This window comes from Atractosteus spatula, chromosome 5 (assembly GCF_055471065.1).
Source record: "Atractosteus spatula isolate fAtrSpa1 chromosome 5, fAtrSpa1.hap1, whole genome shotgun sequence".
Lineage (NCBI taxonomy): Eukaryota > Metazoa > Chordata > Actinopteri > Semionotiformes > Lepisosteidae > Atractosteus > Atractosteus spatula.
This window is the reverse complement of record NC_142710.1, coordinates 34,472,517-34,492,127: the sequence shown is the minus strand read 5'-3', so window position 1 is coordinate 34,492,127 and position 19,611 is coordinate 34,472,517. Positions and strand designations below refer to the sequence as shown.

General features: G+C 40.1%; 3 protein-coding genes across 4 annotated transcripts in view; 1 reads left to right on the top strand and 2 right to left on the bottom strand.

Moving 5' to 3' along the window:
• The window catches only part of pdcd11 (programmed cell death 11), a 30,955-nt gene extending 21,598 nt beyond the window's left edge, over positions 1 to 9,357 (bottom strand). For both annotated transcript variants that reach the window (XM_088915667.1, XM_088915668.1), the window contains exons 1-10: positions 9,274 to 9,357; positions 8,707 to 8,819; positions 7,454 to 7,591; positions 6,548 to 6,715; positions 6,292 to 6,453; positions 5,744 to 5,864; positions 3,810 to 3,988; positions 3,216 to 3,323; positions 1,942 to 2,148; positions 111 to 235 (exon numbers count right to left, since the gene is read on the bottom strand). In XM_088915667.1, coding sequence (XP_088771793.1) covers positions 111 to 235; positions 1,942 to 2,148; positions 3,216 to 3,323; positions 3,810 to 3,988; positions 5,744 to 5,864; positions 6,292 to 6,453; positions 6,548 to 6,715; positions 7,454 to 7,591; positions 8,707 to 8,808 — 1,310 coding nt within the window. In that variant the 5' untranslated portion in view covers positions 8,809 to 8,819; positions 9,274 to 9,357. The remainder of the gene's footprint in view (positions 1 to 110; positions 236 to 1,941; positions 2,149 to 3,215; positions 3,324 to 3,809; positions 3,989 to 5,743; positions 5,865 to 6,291; positions 6,454 to 6,547; positions 6,716 to 7,453; positions 7,592 to 8,706; positions 8,820 to 9,273) is intronic.
• A 155-nt stretch (positions 9,358 to 9,512) lies between these two features.
• atp5mk (ATP synthase membrane subunit k) lies at positions 9,513 to 11,852 on the top strand. The gene is made up of 4 exons (XM_088916549.1): positions 9,513 to 9,628; positions 10,513 to 10,613; positions 10,975 to 11,073; positions 11,712 to 11,852. The coding sequence occupies exons 2-3, from the start codon at positions 10,527 to 10,529 to the stop codon at positions 11,065 to 11,067; spliced, it is 180 nt and encodes a 59-aa protein (XP_088772675.1). The 5' UTR covers positions 9,513 to 9,628; positions 10,513 to 10,526; the 3' UTR covers positions 11,068 to 11,073; positions 11,712 to 11,852.
• On the bottom strand, positions 11,842 to 19,592 carry taf5 (TAF5 RNA polymerase II, TATA box binding protein (TBP)-associated factor). Its single transcript, XM_088916548.1, has 11 exons — positions 19,128 to 19,592; positions 18,584 to 18,827; positions 17,714 to 18,029; positions 16,926 to 17,089; positions 16,213 to 16,348; positions 15,641 to 15,761; positions 14,493 to 14,622; positions 13,700 to 13,864; positions 13,288 to 13,465; positions 12,804 to 12,981; positions 11,842 to 12,530 (listed from the first exon to the last, which is right to left on the bottom strand). The coding sequence occupies exons 1-11, from the start codon at positions 19,558 to 19,560 to the stop codon at positions 12,316 to 12,318; spliced, it is 2,280 nt and encodes a 759-aa protein (XP_088772674.1). The 5' UTR covers positions 19,561 to 19,592; the 3' UTR covers positions 11,842 to 12,315.
• Positions 19,593 to 19,611: the final 19 nt, after the last annotated feature.

Below are 19,611 nucleotides of genomic sequence, written 5' to 3'. Positions count from 1 at the left end.
TCAGCTGTAGCCCACGTGCATTAGTTATATTGAAAGCTCCTGCCAGTCAGGCCTCCAGGCTGAGCAGGAGCTGGAGCTGGGCAGCTGGACACCAAGGGCAGTAAACTCACTTGCGCAGACTGACCAGGAGCATCTGCTCCAGGGGGCTGAAGTCCAGGATCCGGCAGGTGTGAGTGGACCCAGCCAGAGTGCGGTTGGGGTCGAAGGATTCATGTGATTCCTTCAGGTGATTTTTCTGTAGGGAGAAAATACCCCTCAAAATTACTGTGAATAGAAAGGATTGTCATGGAATTTTATCAAAGAAGAGCCAGGAGAGGTATTCTCATTCACTCAGTAAGGTCTTTATTCATATTGCTTTTTCCCCATATTGCCATCACCCGTCTGGGCAGAGAAGTGAAAGCTGATTCAAGAGCAAGCAGGGAGAGCCCTTGTTTTATATATTTTTTAAGCTGATGCAACACTTCAAGGAAAGGCAAAGCAGTAATTTTTCATTCCTTTAGGTTTTTGCTTTAAGCAAAGAAGAGCAGTTATTCAAATAGTTTCTCATACTCCCTTCTTCAAGCAGCCGAGATAAACATTATTAAAACATCCCGTGCCCTTGACGAGTTGGGTGGTATCACACTTTGTTCTAAGTATCCAGCTGCTTCTGCAGCACAGCTCTGTCCGTAAACAACATTTTTAGGATAAAACACTTTTTCTCAGTAACTTTCCATTACAGGATGTTGCAGCTTTTTGCCTTCAGCCAATTTCTAAAATCCTGTTAGGCATATTCTGAGAAATCACTGAATTATCTAATTCTACCAAAACCATTTCTGAAGAGCTTTGTAAAAGTAGAACTCAGAACACTCAGGGAAGCTCAGCTTTGCAATACCACTCTCTACTGCCCCCAGGTGGAGCAATTAAAGCCAGAGCAGCAGCTGCACTCCTTATCCTGGAAGAGTCTTGCCAAACTGCTGCACATATTTGCAATACTTAGATGACACAGAAGATATCAACTGCTTATGAAGGCATTTTTATAAACATTTAATTTGCAATTTAATTCTGACAGTTTTCCTTGCATTCCTCACTACAAGCTACTAAGAGCAAGGTGCAATATTGTATACATTTCAGCCAAAAAATAAATTCACAGCTTTTTTTCCTGAACCTTTACCTTGGAAGTACACCGTGAACCATTGTGTCCAGGGGTATTTTCACAACACAAGATTACTGAACAAACATGAACCTGCTGTTCTGCTTTAAAGCTGTCCCTGTGCACTGTCTGGAATTCAAATCTTTTCATCAAGAATTTGCATTTTAGATGAAAAGCATATTGCAATTAGCCTGCTTGAGTTACTCAGACATTACACACAACATGCTTATTCCTGTATGAAAAGAGAACGATATAGCCAATATATTTCACTTGTCTGCATGCACCAATGTAATCAAGCACACCCTGAGATACTATAGGTTAAGAACATAATAAATTATGTTAGTATAAAATACCGTTAAGTATATCCTACATTTACTGATTCCTCAGATTTGGTGAATTATACACATAACAGAGTGTGTATGGATACACATCAATATTTCATGTTGAGCAAAATATTTTACAGCATTGCTTATCCAATTTATGTTGGGTGTATTAATACAGGTACCAATATCACAAAATTTCAATTTACTAGAAGATAATGAGGTGTACTTATAAAATCAAAAGTATTTTTGGACACTGCATGAAATACTAGAACTTGAACTACTTAGACCCATGTATTTGAAGATAAGATCACGTTATAAGCCATATACAATTTCTTGCATTAGGAATTCGTCTTTTCACATACCCCAGCTTGCTCTCCATGAGACACAGACACACAGACTGGGAGAGAAGCTTGGGGTTTGAGAAAACATGTACAGTAGTATTCTGAACGCTGAGCTCGGGTGCAAGCAAAGGGAAACGGGCCAACTCACGTGTGCGAAAACAAGAGATCCGCCTGGCAGCTTCAGGATGGCTCCCGAGTGCTGGTGGAAGGATTTCACCTTGCAGTCCTGCACCACCTCCCCAATCTGCATGTTGCCAACGGTATGCAGCTTGCTGCCTGGGTGCAGCAGGTGGGGCCGCAGGCTCAGGCCCACTGTCCTCATGGAGGGGTCGATGTACAGCACACAGGCCTTGACCTGCAGGACACGATGGACACACGGTCACCCAACGCTCAAAGACTCACTGGCAGGTCTCAAGGTAGCAGCAGCTCAGTCGTATCAGCAAAGTACCCTCTGGGGGACACTTACTCAGCCCTCAAACATAGGGGTGGTTTGTGCTGAATTACCAACTCCTGGAACTGTCCGGGCCTTCTTTCAGATTATATGATTATTTTTTCAATTTATCTAAATGGTTCTTTTTCTTAATTATAAACTGGTGAAAAAAAAGACTTAATTGCACAACAATAATACTTTTCAATCTTCTAATTTTAATTGATTTGCATTCTGATGGGCAGAAACCCGATGTCAACACCACACCCCCAATCATATTTCAACATTTCACTGCTCTTGTAGAATGTAGACTCCCAGTTACTTCTTTGGTATTTTTCCATCTAGTTCAACAGAAATAGCCAGATGAATACCCTCTTCAACAGGAGCACCAGTAGTTAAAATCTTACACTTGGGAATAGCTGGCTTACTAGATTGCAGAAAAATATTAAAAGCTAATGGTTGCTGTTTAAAGGGAGACTGGACAATGGAAAATAAATGTCCAATTCTGCAAAAAACAGTCTCAGCTAGAAACATACACAAAATGCATCCCTTGAGAAATTTAAGGCTTATAGAAAATGAAGACAATAATGAATATTTATGACTCGCTTTTCACGGACTACCACAGAGTTGCAGAAAAATATTCACACCATTCCTTTTAAATTAGTTATTTCACTAGAAATGTTAACTACTGCATACTAAAATGAATGTGTCATCAGGGAATAGTGAAAAGAGCTGTTAGGTAAACAGCAATAAATACACTGAATACATTTTTAAATTATTAAATAACATTGTTAGAAATGCAGGATGCCTATACTTATCTGTGACTATAAATGTAAATTGACTTATGGATATAAACACACACATGGAAATATATTGTGCTAGTTAATTAGCAAAGGTTAGGTTCCCAAACAGCATACATTGTAATGTATACTGACAAAAAACTGGGAAAACAGACAAAAATGGGCTAGACCCTTTCAGTCTAGATCCTTACTCACAGTGTCACCAGGGGTGTAGTCAGAGGCTTTCTCTGAATCAATGTGCAGGAAGTCCACAGTGCCAGTGAAGGAGGAAAGGAACTCCAGAATGGGGCCATGAATGGTCACCTTTACATGCAGTCAAGAAAGGAACAGTGAAATATTAGGAAAGGCTCGATGAGGACTCACAAACTCAAGTAATTGAAAAACAAACTTCTAGATATAAAGAGGCAATAAATACAGGAGATTCTGTGAGAGCTCAGAACACTCCAAACCCAATTATACCCATGTCTCTAACTCAAACATGACAGCAAGCAGAGCAAAATGATGGTTTAAATGTTGTAACTGGAAATGTTTTAACTTTTGTGGAAGTTGTGAGCTTCTACATCATTTAAAACCCTGGTTCAATCAAGCCAGAGGTCAATACAATGAGAGCCTCTCTTTCCTTGGCTAGATGCATCAGCCTTAAATTGTTTTCTTAATTATAAGATATACAGTGGCAATCAGCACTGCAGTCACTAGATGGCTTCTAAAAAATCATTTAAAATTTTACACAGCAATGAAGTCAAACAGCTCCTCTCAAGATGTAACATCCCTCAATTCAGTAATACTTGCCCTTTTAACTTTGGCTTTGACTATGAGCCCTGGCAGCAGACTGTTGAGTGTCCAGCCCTGCTGGGTGTCAGCTACGGCCTTGGCAATCTCAGACGGACCGACAGACAGCCGGACAATTCGGCCCTCGTTTTTCACCTCCTCCAACAGGCAGTTCAAGTACTGACCCACCATAAGGCCTCCTGAAAAATTAGGAACCGTTTAAATATGACGGTGATACAGTTAATACAGCATAACCTAGCACACAAATTACACAGAGCCCTCGGACTCCAGCAACAGATTTTGATTTAAATTTGAATTAAGAGTTCAAAGAAACAAGACACTTTTTCTCCATTTTTCTCATAACGCATTAAAACTCCAATGTTGCAGAGATCAATCGAGGGTTTTCACTTAATTTGTGATCACTGTGGCTCCAATTTTCTGGGTACTGCTTTTACACTGAACTCAGAAAACAGTATAATGGGGAAAGTTAATTCACAACATTCAAGGTAATAGTAAGTATTACTAATAGCAATAGTAAGCAACTGACCAGAACTAGGGTCAATTCCAATTTTTTTTCAATTTCTGTTCCCCAAATTAAATTTTTGTAATAGGAAAATTTAAATGGGAAATGGGAAAATGAACTGGAAAATAGGAAATGACTGCAACCCAGAAACCGAGGAAGCATAAATCACACCAGTATTTTACCAGTAATGGCGGTATTAACACAACACATATTACATGATGAAATTTAAAGTCACACGACTATTGCTGCGGTTATTCTTAGGACTTCCATGAATTAAAATTTTGCAGTTTTTTTATATACAAAACTGATTTTTTTTGTGGTGCTGGGCTTTTGTCTAAACCACAATCTATTGATAAGGTTTTTATGACGGAGAACAGTATGATTACATCCTAAGTTGCAGATACCTAACTTTTAAGTACACACCCTTGTTTCAGCCACAGACGTCTTATACCCATACATGAGAAACTGTATACACTATGAGCTACATTATTTAAACTAGTACTGTAGAAACCAGCAAACAATATCAGTCACCAGGGATAATCCAGGCTGGAACACGATCTTTCAGATGAGGGACTGTGCTCCTTTTCATTGAGATGACCATGAGATATATGCGCTCATGTTGTATGGTATTTTAATTCAGGTTGTTTTTAAAGACTGGTTTTGTTTGTATTCTGGGAAATGAAGACCGATAAAAGAGAGTGCCAAGATAAACTCACAAAGGTTCAGTGTATCCAGCTGCCCTTACAAAGAGGTCACAATAAAAGAATGCCTTCTTCAAAGGCATTTTGATCCCATGTTACATCTAATAATGGAGCCATTAAATGCTCAGTAACAGCCTGCTTTCATGCATACTGAAATGTACAGGCAAAAATAACATCCCTTCCCCCACAAACGCTCCAGCCACACCAATGCTTTTTAAATTTTGAACATGCAATCATTTTTTAGTTTACACCCACACAATCAGGACTCACCAAAGATTTATGGCTCAGCTTTATGGTTACGATACTTGTGCTGCATGGGAAGAACCTGCACACACCTTCCTGTCAGTGTCATTTGTTGTTCGATATACTGCGAACTCCACAGTGACTTACTGAAGAGTTCGGAAAAGGGGAGCACCACTCCGTGACTCACTGTTAGCTTACAAGACAAGTCACAGGAGCCACTGTTTTGTTGAAAGCTGGGGTGGCCTAAGCAGATTAAGACCATCCTAGCCTAGCAACACTCAACCATGTTGCTGCCTGGTGTCCTCGGTCCCACGTGCCTAGTGACATGACCTGGATTCAAACTTTGAACATCCAGGCCATAAGGTCAGAACACAGGCTGGGCCCTTTTTTAGCAGTGGAGTAAACAACAAACAACAGCAATATAACATTCAGAATTATCATTTTAAGGAATAAACGTGTGCAAAGTGGAGGCCATGGTTTTACATCACCTTTGCTTTCTAATTGTAGATCTTTTGCCTTTTGTCTGGGTAGAAAAGCTTTGGCTCCACTAACACCAATGTCCACCAGGTAGCCATGATCCTCAATACTCTCCACACTGCCACTGATAAGCTGGAACAAAAGGGCAAACCTTTTAGCAGCGCTTCTCAACAAACCAATGGGCACTGTTCTATCAAGGTCTGAGCACATTCAATTGGTTTAGAGAGAACTAAGGTCTTGACTGACGTGAAATATGTCTTCTTAGATATCTATTTACTTGCTTACAGAATGGAACTTTACATAAGAAAAAATATATTGAACTATATCTTATGGAGCAGCATATAAGACATTAACTCTGTGTCTTTTGTTCCGTGTCACAATAAAAACAATGACTGCAGCATAAACACTAGCAATGCCATTTCTTTTCATTGAAAAAACGTGCTTGATTGTGAAACTCAATGCAGCACTATAACGAAAGGGAAATAAATAGCTGAAACTATCTCAGACTGCTGTGCAGCATTTCCAGGTAACAGTTTGTCTCTCTCCATTTCAGACTCACCATGCCTGCTTTAAGAGATCCAGCACTCAAAGCCTTATTGACCTCTCTTGGATTGACTGAGAGCTTGAGACTTTGATGACCTCCTTTAGTGACCTCCACACTTGACACCACACACCTGAGCAACATCCCAGGGGGGAAGAGGCGTGGAAGGGTCAGCGTTTCCTACAGACACAGTTGAGAGTAATCAGAACAAGAGTAATAAGGGAATTTAGTGGCTTTAGAAACATGGGGATCATACACACAGAGCTCAGCTCACCTGCAGGCTGTCCGCTGAAACCAGCTGTTCACTGAGCAGTTTGGTATAGGAGTCTGAGATGTTGGTGATCTGGACAAAGCCAGTCAGGCCACTGGGAAGGCTGACCACCAGCTCAAAATCATTAACCTCTTTCACACAGCCCAGTAGCAGAGTACCCACAGTTACATTCTGAAATTACAAACGTACAGAGTTCAAGAACCCAGCTCAAAGTATCAAGAAAGAATAAGCTAATGCAGTGATTGTGACAATGTGTGCATTTATAGATCAACAGAACCGCAAACGTAGGCATTAGAGCCTTGTATCTTACACTGATTCCTGATAAGCACCTTAACTACGACGTGCATGAATAAAGTATCCTTCAATCACAATTTAAGATTTAGTGACAAGTGCAAGAAATGTAATTTGTTAAATTGTACTTTAGACCGATAATAATCCTTCAAATACAGGGCTTTACTGCTTACATCATAAAACCCTTTAATCTATAAGGATGTGGGGCTTTGGTGCAAATTCTTCTTTGATTTTTTATAGCACTTCATGTATTAACATGACTGAAAATTATGGACATTCACAAAACAAAGTCTTGTGTACAGAGTATCATTTCAAACTGTTCAGGACAAGAACTATTTTTAGAATATATAAACATTAAAGATTTTTATCATTATGATATCAGTTTTACACACAGCAAATATATAATTAAATACAGTGCATAGTGGGAAGTAGTGTGTTTCTATTTATCATCTATTCAAATTTACATCTAAGATCATTGAAATGATATAAAAGTGAACAGTACGTCCTCCACTAACAATAATAATACAAGCTCAAACTAATGAGGAGTTTATGACATTAGGTTTCAATTAGTTAAATCAGACTTTCAGCAGCTTTCAGCATATAAACATATTCCCTGACCCTTAAATGCAGAATTTCCACATTCTTTGATGCATTGAGTTTCAGAGTTTCCTCCTCCCTGTTCATTCGCTTTTTTGATGTCTTCTCTTCCTCAGTTTTTTTCTTCTTTCTTTTCTTTCCTTCTTCTGGGTCACGGGCCTAAAAGGAACACCAAAAACACTTGGCTACCACAAAACATTGAGGAATAAATAAAAAAATGTCTGCTTCTAAAACCGTGATGAGGCACAGTGTGGAGTGCAAGACTGTGCCACTCTTCCATACCCTCAAAAAGTATATAAACACCTTATTAGCCAAATAATGATCCAAACCTCACAGATTTCACCAAATTTACTATCCAACCCTTAATTTAAGTCCATATTCTGAAATTCTGAAAACATTTAAACTTCAGAACGGTAAACAGTTTGAAACGGAGGATTCAAGAGATAAAAACACCTTCTGTGGAGCTTGGTAAAACCTGCATAACCATTCATTGGGGCACTTTAATCATACCATTAAAGCACAGGCAGATAACCTGCACATGGAGCACTGCATCCACATAAAACCCCCTGTAGAACACTAGAACAAATTTGAACAGTGGAGCACACATCCTCTCTTGCAAAACAGTGACATCAGGAGCCCTGGACTAAAATCAGACCTTGATAAATGAGCAACGGGCTCATTAATAGGCCTGCAAAATGGCTCTTAATGTAGAAATGTACCAAGTAATGGCCGTCAAGCTGAGCTCAAATGATTTCTACTGGTCACTGCAGTACATCAAAAATTACTGGCTGAGGCCAAAACAGGGCACCTCAGGAGCATACAGGTGCTGAACTCATATTGGGACACCCTCAGACACATATCCACAAGACTCTGCTGCTTACCAAACTAACGCCAGAGGTGCAGACCAGACAAGGCAACAACACCTTCCTTAGCTGGTCACCACAGCTGTTATTAGCTTTGAAAAGGTAAGAGAGTCTACCAGGTAAGATTAGATAAATCCCAGGTAAGATTAGGGAAAGAAGCTGCCTAGAAGGGAAGTAATGTTATTCCATACAACAAACACAGAAGCTTGTCAAATCTTGTTTACTTTCTGCTACGTTACGACAACTTCTTACGAAACATGATTCCCAATTCCATGGGACTAGACTGTGGCCCACTGCAGAGCCCCTCTTCAATAATGGAACACGAATGGTTGATCTGGAGAGATCAGGGCAAAACAGCTTCACAAGGGCACAAGATCATCCTACAAGAAGAGAAAGGAAGTGCTTGCTGACCTCAAACAAGTTGTCTTGCTCCACATGGTTCCTCACGGGCTGGCTCCCCTCGGCCCTTTTAACTTTACCCCCTCGAGGAAAATCTTCTTCCACTGATGCCATGTTATTTTTTTCTGAGGAAGGTACGAGAGACAGAGTAAGATTAGGACAGTAGTGTTTCTATTAAAAACGTACGGAGAATTAAAACAATGTTCTTGTGTGTTCGTGGACTATGGGTACCCTGAACTGTTTCTGAAGATACTCTAAAGTTATTGAGAACTATAGTTTTTAGCTGTACTTCCGTCAGTTGTGTTATAACTACAGGCCATCTGCACGGAACGAATTTACTCATTTCAATTCTTACTTTTATTTCGTATAGGTTCTATAATTATACATGTAAAAACATTAGGATCTGTACTCTAGCTCGGTACAGATCTAAAACATTTCATCGTAATACTCTAAAGAACTAGAGCCTCCAATCAGCTGAAGTTAAAATGTTATTTAATCCGCAAACACAAAATCGTGCAATTGCCAAAACTCTGATAAAACAGTAAAGTGTAGTAATCTAGCTATAATATTCTCTCTTACCTATACTCCAACTCGTGGAACTCAGTATTTCACTCACATGTGGCTAACCCCATGTCTTGCAGAGCACGAAATAAAACAAATACGTACTTCCTGTGGAAGAAAGGTGGGATCTAATCAATCTATCCAATAAAACACGAGACTTTGTATAGTTGGCGTTGCTTTAGACCAATGACATTTAAGCTATCCTCCTGAAAATGCTGTGCTACTAGTTGATTGACATTTAAATTATCCAATGAACATTTCTAGATGTAACAAGACGGCAGTCGTAATTCAGACCAATAAATGAGGGTAGCTGTTTGCTGCTTTACGGTATTTGAAGGGCACTCTTCCTTCCAGGAGCACTGATTAAGTAAAGGTAAGGATATGCCGATTTTTGAAGGTTACAAAAAATACGGAAAGGAATTTTTATGTTTATAGAAGAGCTAGATTTTTTGTTGAAATATACCTGTAATTACGACACTGTACTTTGAAATCTTGCTAGGACAAGCGTCACATAACATAATGTGCAGCGATCTTAAATAATGGAACATTACTTATGGTTTCGTTAGTGTAGGTTTTGTCTGATGGATTGATCATAGCAAAAACTATGAAGAGAGAGTTTTAATTATATATTATATATCGTCACGAGTCGTGCACATAACTGTGCCCTAGTCCTTTCAAAGTGAGGCCTAGCTCTTAGCTACAGTATCTCTTTACGAGAGCCGGATCTGTGGCTGGAAGATTGCTGGTTCGTATCCCGCGGCCGGCAGAGGAATCCTACTCCGTTGGGCCCCTGAGCAAGGCCCTTAACCCCAACTGCTCCAGGGGCGCGTATAAATGGCTGACCCTGCGCTCTGACCCCAAGCTTCTCTCTCCCCCTCTGTGTCTCATGGAGAGCAAGATGGGGTATGCGAAAAAAGACAAATTCATAATACAAGAAGTTGTATATGGCCAATAAAGTGATCTTATCTTATGCAGGTATTTAAAATTTCCCTTGACTCTTTTGTTATTATTTGCATGTATTAGTTGAAGAAAACCTTGTGATATGCATCAAGGAAATTGCAAAGAATGGATTTTTTCTAACTTTGGAAACTTTGAGGCTTGTGTCGGTGTCTTTTGCTGCATAAATCAAACTTTGTTTGTTTTTTTTTATGTGAAAAACTTTCTGTCCAGAGTAAAGACGTCCGTAAAAATACTTTGTGCCATGCACCTGGGCTTTTGTTTTTGCTGTCTATTTCATCATCTGTCTTTAAATTAAAGGATCCAAAGGCACAATGGCCGGGCACGATGCTGGAACCCATCACCAGTTCACTGGTATCCAGAAGTACTTCAATGCTTATACCATTACAGGAAGGAGGAACGTAAGTAACGTGGTACAAAGGTGTGACCTTTCCAAATAAGCGTTCTCTCGTAAGTTGCAGTGGTATGAATATGAACTTTCTGAACAGAAAGCTACTGGTCTCACTATATATTCAATGCAGAAAACATGAAATGGGTGGAGATGGGTGTCATCCATCTTTAAAGATGAGGTTCATGTAACTCAGGAGGCCAGAACAGAGCCTTACTCAAAGACTCCTAATGCCATCTAATCATTCTTGTGTGTGGTGCATGGTTTGCAACTATGTGCAGGTAGAGTGGAAGGGGTTTTCTTTTTTCTTCCCTTCTGAGCTATAAAAACACCAAAGCAGCCACACAGCTGACTTTCTATTCTTGTGTTTCTAGTGTGTGCTGGCTACCTATGCGGGCATTGCTGGGATCTACCTGTTTTTTAAGCTGAAGCCTAAGAAGCAGAAGCCCGCAGTTACAGAAAAGTAATCAGTGGTAAGTGCATTTGGAGAACATGTCTGTATAAGTTATTGTTTACTTGTATGACTCCTATAAGTATTGAGACTGTGTATTGAAAATTGTTGCATCATTTTCTCTCATAATGTTTATTATTAACTAGTATTACTCCTGAAAAGTGTTAGACTGTTATACATTGAAGGAAGCATCAATTTATTATACTGTGATTTGGTAGAACAAATGATATAATCAGATTAGAATTGTTGTTCTTTATGTTCATTGTCCTTCCCTGATATTTTCTGAATTTTCCTCACTTCACTATTTGTGTGGCTGCATGTTTGAACTGGTATCATTTCGTATCTCAGTAGTATTGGTCACTGTTCCCATGTGCTATGTTCTTTCACTTTTGCATCTTAATCAATGCATTCATTGTTTGTAAAATCATTTTAGAAAAAAACAATTTCCCCTACCCTAACAGTTTGTTCAATTTAATGTATTTTGCTTAATGGTATACTCTTAAAACTAAGAATTGTTCAATATTGATTTTATGTATGCTAAACTGATCATTACAAATGTTAGAGACGGCCATATGTAGCTATTGGAACTGCTACCAGCAATAGTACCTATTGGTGTCCATTATCATACATTGAACTTTTTTTGTGTTATTCTTTCCACAGGTCTTTTCCTCTCTGAGCTCTGTTATATAGAGCAAGGACTAACATGGATTTGTTTTTATCTTTGTTGAAAGAACAACCTTCAGAACCTACAGCTGAATGTGAATTATCCTTGTTCAAAATAAATAAAAATGAAATTAAAAACTGTTTTATTTACATATACCTGTATAAAACTGTACACACAATCTGACCTCATTCAGGGGAGAATCTGTTACATCTGGCAGTGACGGTATATATTTATAAAAAAAAGGGGGAACCTTTAATGACCAGTACTGGTTGCATTGGATTCTTGTGTATCCAGTTTAGGGAAATCTTAAAATCATTTCAGCAGGTAAAGAACCAGCTAATATGTGGAAATGTAAAATCTGTGGCAAAAAAGTAGTTGTACCCTTTGTGATTTACATCAGGAAACAATGGTGAGAAAGGTGGAAAAATGTTTGCCATATACATCTTGTAGAATAATCTTGAAGCACCAAATCTTTAAGACTGGTAGACCGGAACTTGCTTCATTGCAGCTTTACAAGCTCTTACAGTGATTTCTCTGGTCTCTTCAGTTCCCCAGAGGAAACAATGTTCGTTGTACACAAAAAAAAATAATAAACCACTGCTAGGGATTATAGGCTCCTGCAGCAAGAAGTAAGTTTCTGCGTGTGAAATGGAGGTGTACTACAGGTGTTGATTTGGTCATGTAGGTCCCAAGCAGCAATTCCTGGGAATTTTCAGGCAGATGAATGTGTCCAGTAGCTGCAGTGAAATCATCAGTCTCTATATCATCAAAAGCTTTCACAGAATCCCACAACCGCACTGTATTATCCATTGAGCCTGTAGATATTAAAAAGAAGCAATTAGTGGAATTTGAGCAATACTGCTAAAAACACTACATACGTGATCACTTTAATACCCAGCAGCTGAAACCAAGAAAGAGTTCAATTACAGTCCACCCCATGATTCAGTTTTTTTTCCAAAGTAAGCATTATATAAATGAAAGTAAATACAAAGCTTTAAGCAAGTCAGACATTACAGAATAAAAAGCAGAAACTGCTGATACATTTTATCGTTTTACCTCTGTGGAAAAGTAAGAGCATAGCAGCTCACCTGATGCTAGAATCTCTCCATCTCTGCTGAACTTAAGTGCATAGACAGTGTCTGTGTGTCCTTTCAGTTCGCCAATCATCAGACCATGGCCAATGTCCCATAGGAGCACTCTTCCATCTGTAGCCCCAGATGCCAGAAATTTGCCATTTGGAGAGAAAGCCAGCGAATGTATTGGACCCTAGAAAGAAATGAAAGAAACTGATCAGGTTATCAGACTAGTAGTGATCTTTTGGTTTTAAGACCTTTAAGTCCACAAAACTAATTTTTATACACCATATTGATATACTCATAAATGGGCCAAAGGTTTCAGGCCTATTATGAAAAGACGTGTATAGGATTTCATCTTTACAGTCAAACAGAGTCAGAGTAGGTGTTATGTACAGTTTGCTTTGAATATAAAATTTACATCCCACACATCCTGTACAAATTGTGTCAAGTATTTTTCTGTCTAATGTACAACCAATATCCCACAACAATTTCTTACCTTGTGACCGGTGAAGATACGGACACAATTGCCATTCAGAACATCCCAAAGCCTGATGGTTCGATCAGCTGATCCGGTGGCAACGTAATTGGAGTTGGGGTGGAAACGAGTGGAAGTGACATCAGCCAGGTGCCCAGCGAACATCCTTAAAGGCTGGTAGTGATCTGTAGCCCAAAGCCTTTAGAAACACCAGTGAAAGAATGTTTACTCAAATGAGCTTGGGTGAGAACTAAAAGCACATTCAAAAAGATTTTTAACCCAAATGAACACCAGTAAGGGACTTAAAAGTGTTCTTAAATTTTGTCTAAGTGTTTTTCAGTTATATTTACACATGTATACACCTTTTGGAGAACTATTACAGAGATAATTGTTATAAGATTTAAAGATTAAACAGAACTAGCATTATTATTACCTAGCAACACGGTCATGGCCTCCAGATACAAAGTAGTAGCCATAAGGAGAGAACTGTGTGTCCCATACAGGGTAATTGTGTCCTTTGTACCCCACAAGACAGGTGAAGGTCTGAAGACTCCACAGTCTCACAGTGCCATCTTCAGAACATGACAACAGATAGTTCCTAAAAGACAATTGAATGTTATACACTTGCAAGGAAATAATATTCAAGTTTAGAATGAAAAGCAATACATAGTTTGGAACTAAAAGGCCAGAGCTCAAGGCCCTCATATGTATGTGCATTACTGTACTAGTTTACATCTCACGTAGCCATATTGTAACTTCTCTCTCACATATTGCATAGTATGGCCACTTCAACTCCAGATAAAAAACTGTCTTATCTAAATCTTAATTTTAAATCAGTGGTTTCAATACATATAGCCTTAAAAAGACATTTATGGCAATCGGGCATTCTGATATGAATACATATGCTAAAGCAGAAAGAAACCCACAGCAGCAACTGGAATATTTTATAAATACCAGTACTCATGTAAAAGGGGCACCACGAGCACTGTACAACTTTCTTCCAATAGGTACTTAAGCATTTACATATTAAGACCCATTTATAAAATGATGGTACTTGTTTAACTAAAGGTTTAAGCCCATGATATAACACAATTTCAAAAGTTTAGGATTTTCAGACCAAATTAATAAGCATGAAGACATTTTCCTGTACAACTACAAGTACTACACCCAGACATACAAACCCGAGCCTCCTGCAGAGGAATGGAGCGGCAGCGCTGTCACCTCACCTGTCAGGGCTGAAGCTGGTGCCATAGACTGGGCCACTGTGGCCATATAAAATCTTGGACTCACTGGCGGTCTTCTCATCCATTATCCTCTCCAGCACATCATCTGACTCTTTATCAATCAGACTCAGATCTGAAAGGAGGACACAATACAGCCTGTTTGATTAGTGTTTCACCGGGGAGCTGCGTCAATGTATGCAGGCTGCACAGGAAATAGTTATGGTCAATTCCTCGAAAACAGAAAAATAGAAAAGACACCTAAAAAAGGCCTCTACAGTTGGAATGTTGTTTTTCCTTTCTATTTTTTAGTGTGGAATTAAGCTTTACTCATTCTTGTGTCTGGCTGGCCTGTACTCACTGAAGTCACACTAGCACAATTATACTTAGCACAGCACATTATTACAAGCAGGTCAGAATGAAACAAGCAGTTGGTTACCACACATAACATTGTGCAATGTTAAAACATTGAAAAGGTGACAGGCTGTGTGCATGCATTTGTAAAACTTACAAACATTCATCAATTTCCCTTCAGGATCAATAAAGTCTTATCTATCTAAACTGCTCAAGACTCATAAATTAACATGGATGTATAAAATAAGATGTTCAGTTATCAATAACTCCATAGAAAAAAACCCGTCAAACATTTAAGCATTTCCAAATCTTGCAGTAAATGAAAGAGACTTCCCCCTACAGAAAAAAGACTCCTCTAGCACTTCTCTAGCCCAAGAAAATCTAGAGACTTCAGTTGTTAAAACTCTACACCATCAGACCTTATTCAAATTTTTAAAGGCCACAATTCACACATTTTCAAAAAATGACTACACTTTATATCGTAATATCGTTAAAATATGTTTTTAAACTAAAAAATCAACATCAACTGGTCTAAATCAAGAGTTAATTAATTGTTTCTCTACTGGACTGTTACGTTCACAAACTGGACACTATACCCCTAACAGCAAGATTTTCACAGTTTGTTCTCTTGGAGATTAATCTGTCTCTGTAATTATACACCTATTTTCAGAATAATAACACAGCACAGTCAAAGGGCTGTTTCTGGCTGACTAAGTCATGTCTGTCATGTCTATCAGGCAGCTGTTTGGAACAGCCCTTCCTTCTCTGCTCTGTTCTAGGCCAGTGTTTCCATTCCTCACCGGCTGCTGATTTGACTCCCCGTAGTTTCTTCGGCGTGACACTCCACACTCGCACTGTGGAATCAGCAAAGCCCCCCACGATCAGACTGGAGTCATCAGTGAAGTCTACTGCAGTAAGACCCTGAAACAGAAATAGGAAACTTAAGCATTTCCAGCTTTGGATTGTCGTCTAAGTGGAGTAGGCATGAGCCAGGATAAAACTGCCATCCTTGAAGGTGATCAGACCTCTAAAGGACATCATTATTGTATAATCATGAAGATGTATACTTGCTTGTATGGTGTGGAACTGACGGCTCAGACTATGTCTTTAAGAGGGGATAATTTAACGTACAAATTTAGCACCAAGACCCATCTTGCCTAATTGATTTTCAGAGGTCAGGAACAGTTCTTAAACACTAGAAGGTAGATACAACATCCCCATTCCACCAGCACCACCAAAACCAATTAAGAGCTAGAACTGTGTTCCATTACCTTAATGGGTGAGTCCTGTCACTGTCTGAGTTCAGGCACATGCAAGAATGTGGTGGCAGATTCAGGAAGAGACACTGCAGAAGCAGCCCCGTCTCGTTTACCTGGTATGCGTTGAGAAAGGTGTAGAAGCAAATTGATGGCAGGTTGTCTGGGCCCAGGCGGACCCGTTTGGTGGCCTCCTTCATGTTCATGATTTTATCCAGCTTATCAGAGTCCTTCAGCTCCGGCAGAGGAATTCTAATCAATATTAAAATGAGAAATCAAGCTAAATCACAACAGAGACAAGAAAACATTTTTCTTATTTGTTTGGTATGACAGTTGTTTCAGGGACGATTACCCCTGAGGGTTAGAATTCTCAAAAATCTAACTGAACTTTTTAAGAACACAATAATTATAGCCTAGACATAATTTTAATATTTTTGGACCTCAAGCCACAGTTATTTCTAGTAATATAAAATTATTTTATGTCCTATTGTGGTTTGTTTTTTATAGCAATGTGTTATGTTCAGAAAGAGAAAAATGTTGAACACTAATTAAAGCTTACCGCCATTAACCCTCCATGGAAAACAGCCATGACCTTTTCTATGACCTATGAAGAGCAATTCTAGGTTTGCTGTACAGTAACATTCTTGTACCTGGTGGAATTCTACATTGAAAATCTACTGAAGGGAAAATGCACATTGAAAGCTGTACGGGTAATCTCATGTAAATGACTGAGGCCTTGGAATGATTGCTAAGGGACTACATTGACAGTACGTGCCTGTCACAAACATAGTGCTTTATTATTAGACTTTGTACACACAAACTGTCATACCTGTTCTGTGCTGGAGCATTGGGGTCCTGTTTCTTGCTCTTTGACCCCATGCTGTCCTTCTTGGGCTTCTTCTTCTTGGGTTTACCTTCTTCGTTCTCTGCCTCCTCATCCTCGTCATCCAAAGGCACCTCAATTTCAGGCTCCTTCAGCAGACCATAGAACACCTGGGAAAAGGAGAATCACTGTCAGTACACGGCCACTATCAGGCCCGTGACAGCCAAGTACTTGAAAATATAGGGACCTCACTTTTTCTGCAAACATTCTGGCTATTTCTGTATGCAAATATAAATGGAACCTGCAGCTACCGGGTCCTGCTTGTGATCCAGCTTTCTCAGCTGTTTTAGAACCTTGGAAGTCTTTCCAAAAAGCTGTTTGTTTTCTAAAGCACAGAGAGCCACAATCATGTGTTATCAAAAGTGTTATGTAAATTATGAGCTGCGGATTTTGTATAACCTAAGAAACATGATTGCTAGCATCGATGAGTACGCTGTAGATAAAAGCTTGGAGGTTGTATTGGACTGACAAAAGCAGTATTGTTTTTACAACAAACTTTTGGTCAAAATTCGGAGCACGTTAAAACTTCTTTGTAAATCCAGGCCAAATCTTGTCCAATGACAACACGGGTATTTTCTGCTACTTAATTTAAAAGCTGTTAGACTCATCACAGCTGAACTTGAATAGTGCTGAGGCCCATGTTACTTAATCGAAATTCCCATGGCAGCATTCATGTCAAGACTGCGTGTGAGAAGCTGATATGTTCCTAACAAAGAGAGACAGAGTCCTGGCACCTTGGCTTTGTTTGCCTCCCGCCGGGCCTCTCCAGCCAGACTCCCGGACATGCTGTCGATCTGGCTCTTGCTGCGCGGCATGCCATCGAAGATGTCGATGTACAGGTGCTCCTGGATGATGTTCCAGATCTGGTTGTTCTGGCGCTCCTGAAGGTGTCTCTTCAGCAGCTGGTAGGAGTCCCGGGAGATGCGCAGGACAAACTTGCTGGTGCGGAAATCCAGCAGCGTCTCGTTCCCCTTCATGTGCTCCTTCTTGGTCAGCCCGGAGAGGACCCGCAAGTCGTCCCGGTAATAACACTCCTGATCGCCATGGAACCTGAGCAAGGAGGGGGAAGAGCAGTGTAATATCTCAACACACAGATGTGCCACTGCTACATCTTAGTGGAGTTTCTAACAAGGCACTCTATCAATGTCTCTTGTGATGAGGAATTCTTTTAAAATGGTAAATGAGCATACGCAAACGTCAATAACAAAAACGTGTGCAACACCATTTCAAGACAGATCTTAACCTTCATACTAACAATTTTTGAGGCACTGCAGGTTGCCTACATTCTCCATCAGATATACAGCACATCTAATGGTGACGATGCAGTGCTTACTGTTTTCAAAGTTTCTTTCCTTTTAGGTGTTCATTCCTAATCCCAAAACACAATCACCGATTTTCATCTCTAAAATACGATACGCAGAGAAAGTGTTCCACAAATCAATGGAGTTATCTGATTTTTTTGTATGGAAAATTATTTTTGCAAATCGTGGTATAGGAAGTTTTGGAAATTGTCAACCGACTTTGATCTTTGGCCAAAAATTAAACCAAAACTAAAGCGTTAAGGACACCGGGAAAGCAAATTAGAAGACAAAGTGCACAATTACTTTTCAAAGAACGACTTGGCCTCATTCTCGTGGTTGTTGTAGACCAGTTCCAGGTACATGTGCACGAACAGAGGGTAGAAGACCTGGGACAGCTCCGCTCTGTGACAGTCCAGCACGGACTCGATGAATTTCTTCAGCCCGCTGTAGTAAACCTGGTAAAGCGCCGGGTCCCCCTGCTGGCTGTAGGCCGACAAAACAACGCTCACGTCAGGCTGATTGTCCCCTCCACCAGCCGCCACTGTAACTGTAAACAAACACATGCTTTTAAACACCATCACTCTGTCAGTTTCAATTGAACAAACTCCAGATGAGGGTAGAGATAATTAAACTTCTCTGCTTTATGGTTTAGAAGTGGCTGTATGGTTTATTCACTGCAGTCGTCGGTAGTCAGGCTATGCTATTTTTACGCATCTTGTCAGATGAATCAGAGCACTACAGAAACCATCTGTAAAAGGGGCTTTTTAAACACTCCTAGACCTGGACGGTATCGGCAGTGTTTTTCGATATGCCGTTTGGATAAGCTGTTGCTTTGTTTGAAGCTTACCTTTTGCAGGAATCGGGGTTGGTGTTGCGCTAGGAGTAGAAGCACAGGAAACTCGGCTAAGAAGAGATGTAGCATCCCCGCTGTCAGCTTCTACACTCGGCCCTACTCCCGATCCTGCTCCTCCGGCATCTGGACCCTGAGAATCCTCGGATTCTTCCAATAGCCCGGCCTCCCGGCGCAAAATTTCCGCGGACTCCACCAATTTGTTCTTCTTGAGGAATTGCAGGACAGCCAACAGGGTCTGCTGATCTTTGCCTTCTGTAGGGGTAGAGGTCGGCTTGGGGGTTCCCACTGCCGCAGAAACCGGAGGTGAAGGCAACACCCCTCCAACGGCAGTAGCTGCAGCAAGATTTCCCCCAGCATCGTTCAAGATCTCAGTTTTGATTTCTTTCTCCGACTCCGGCTCAATCGGCCCATCTTGAACAGCCGCCATTTTCCCACTTTTCCTGTTTGCTAACTCGACTTTGCGACAGTAGTGGGGAAG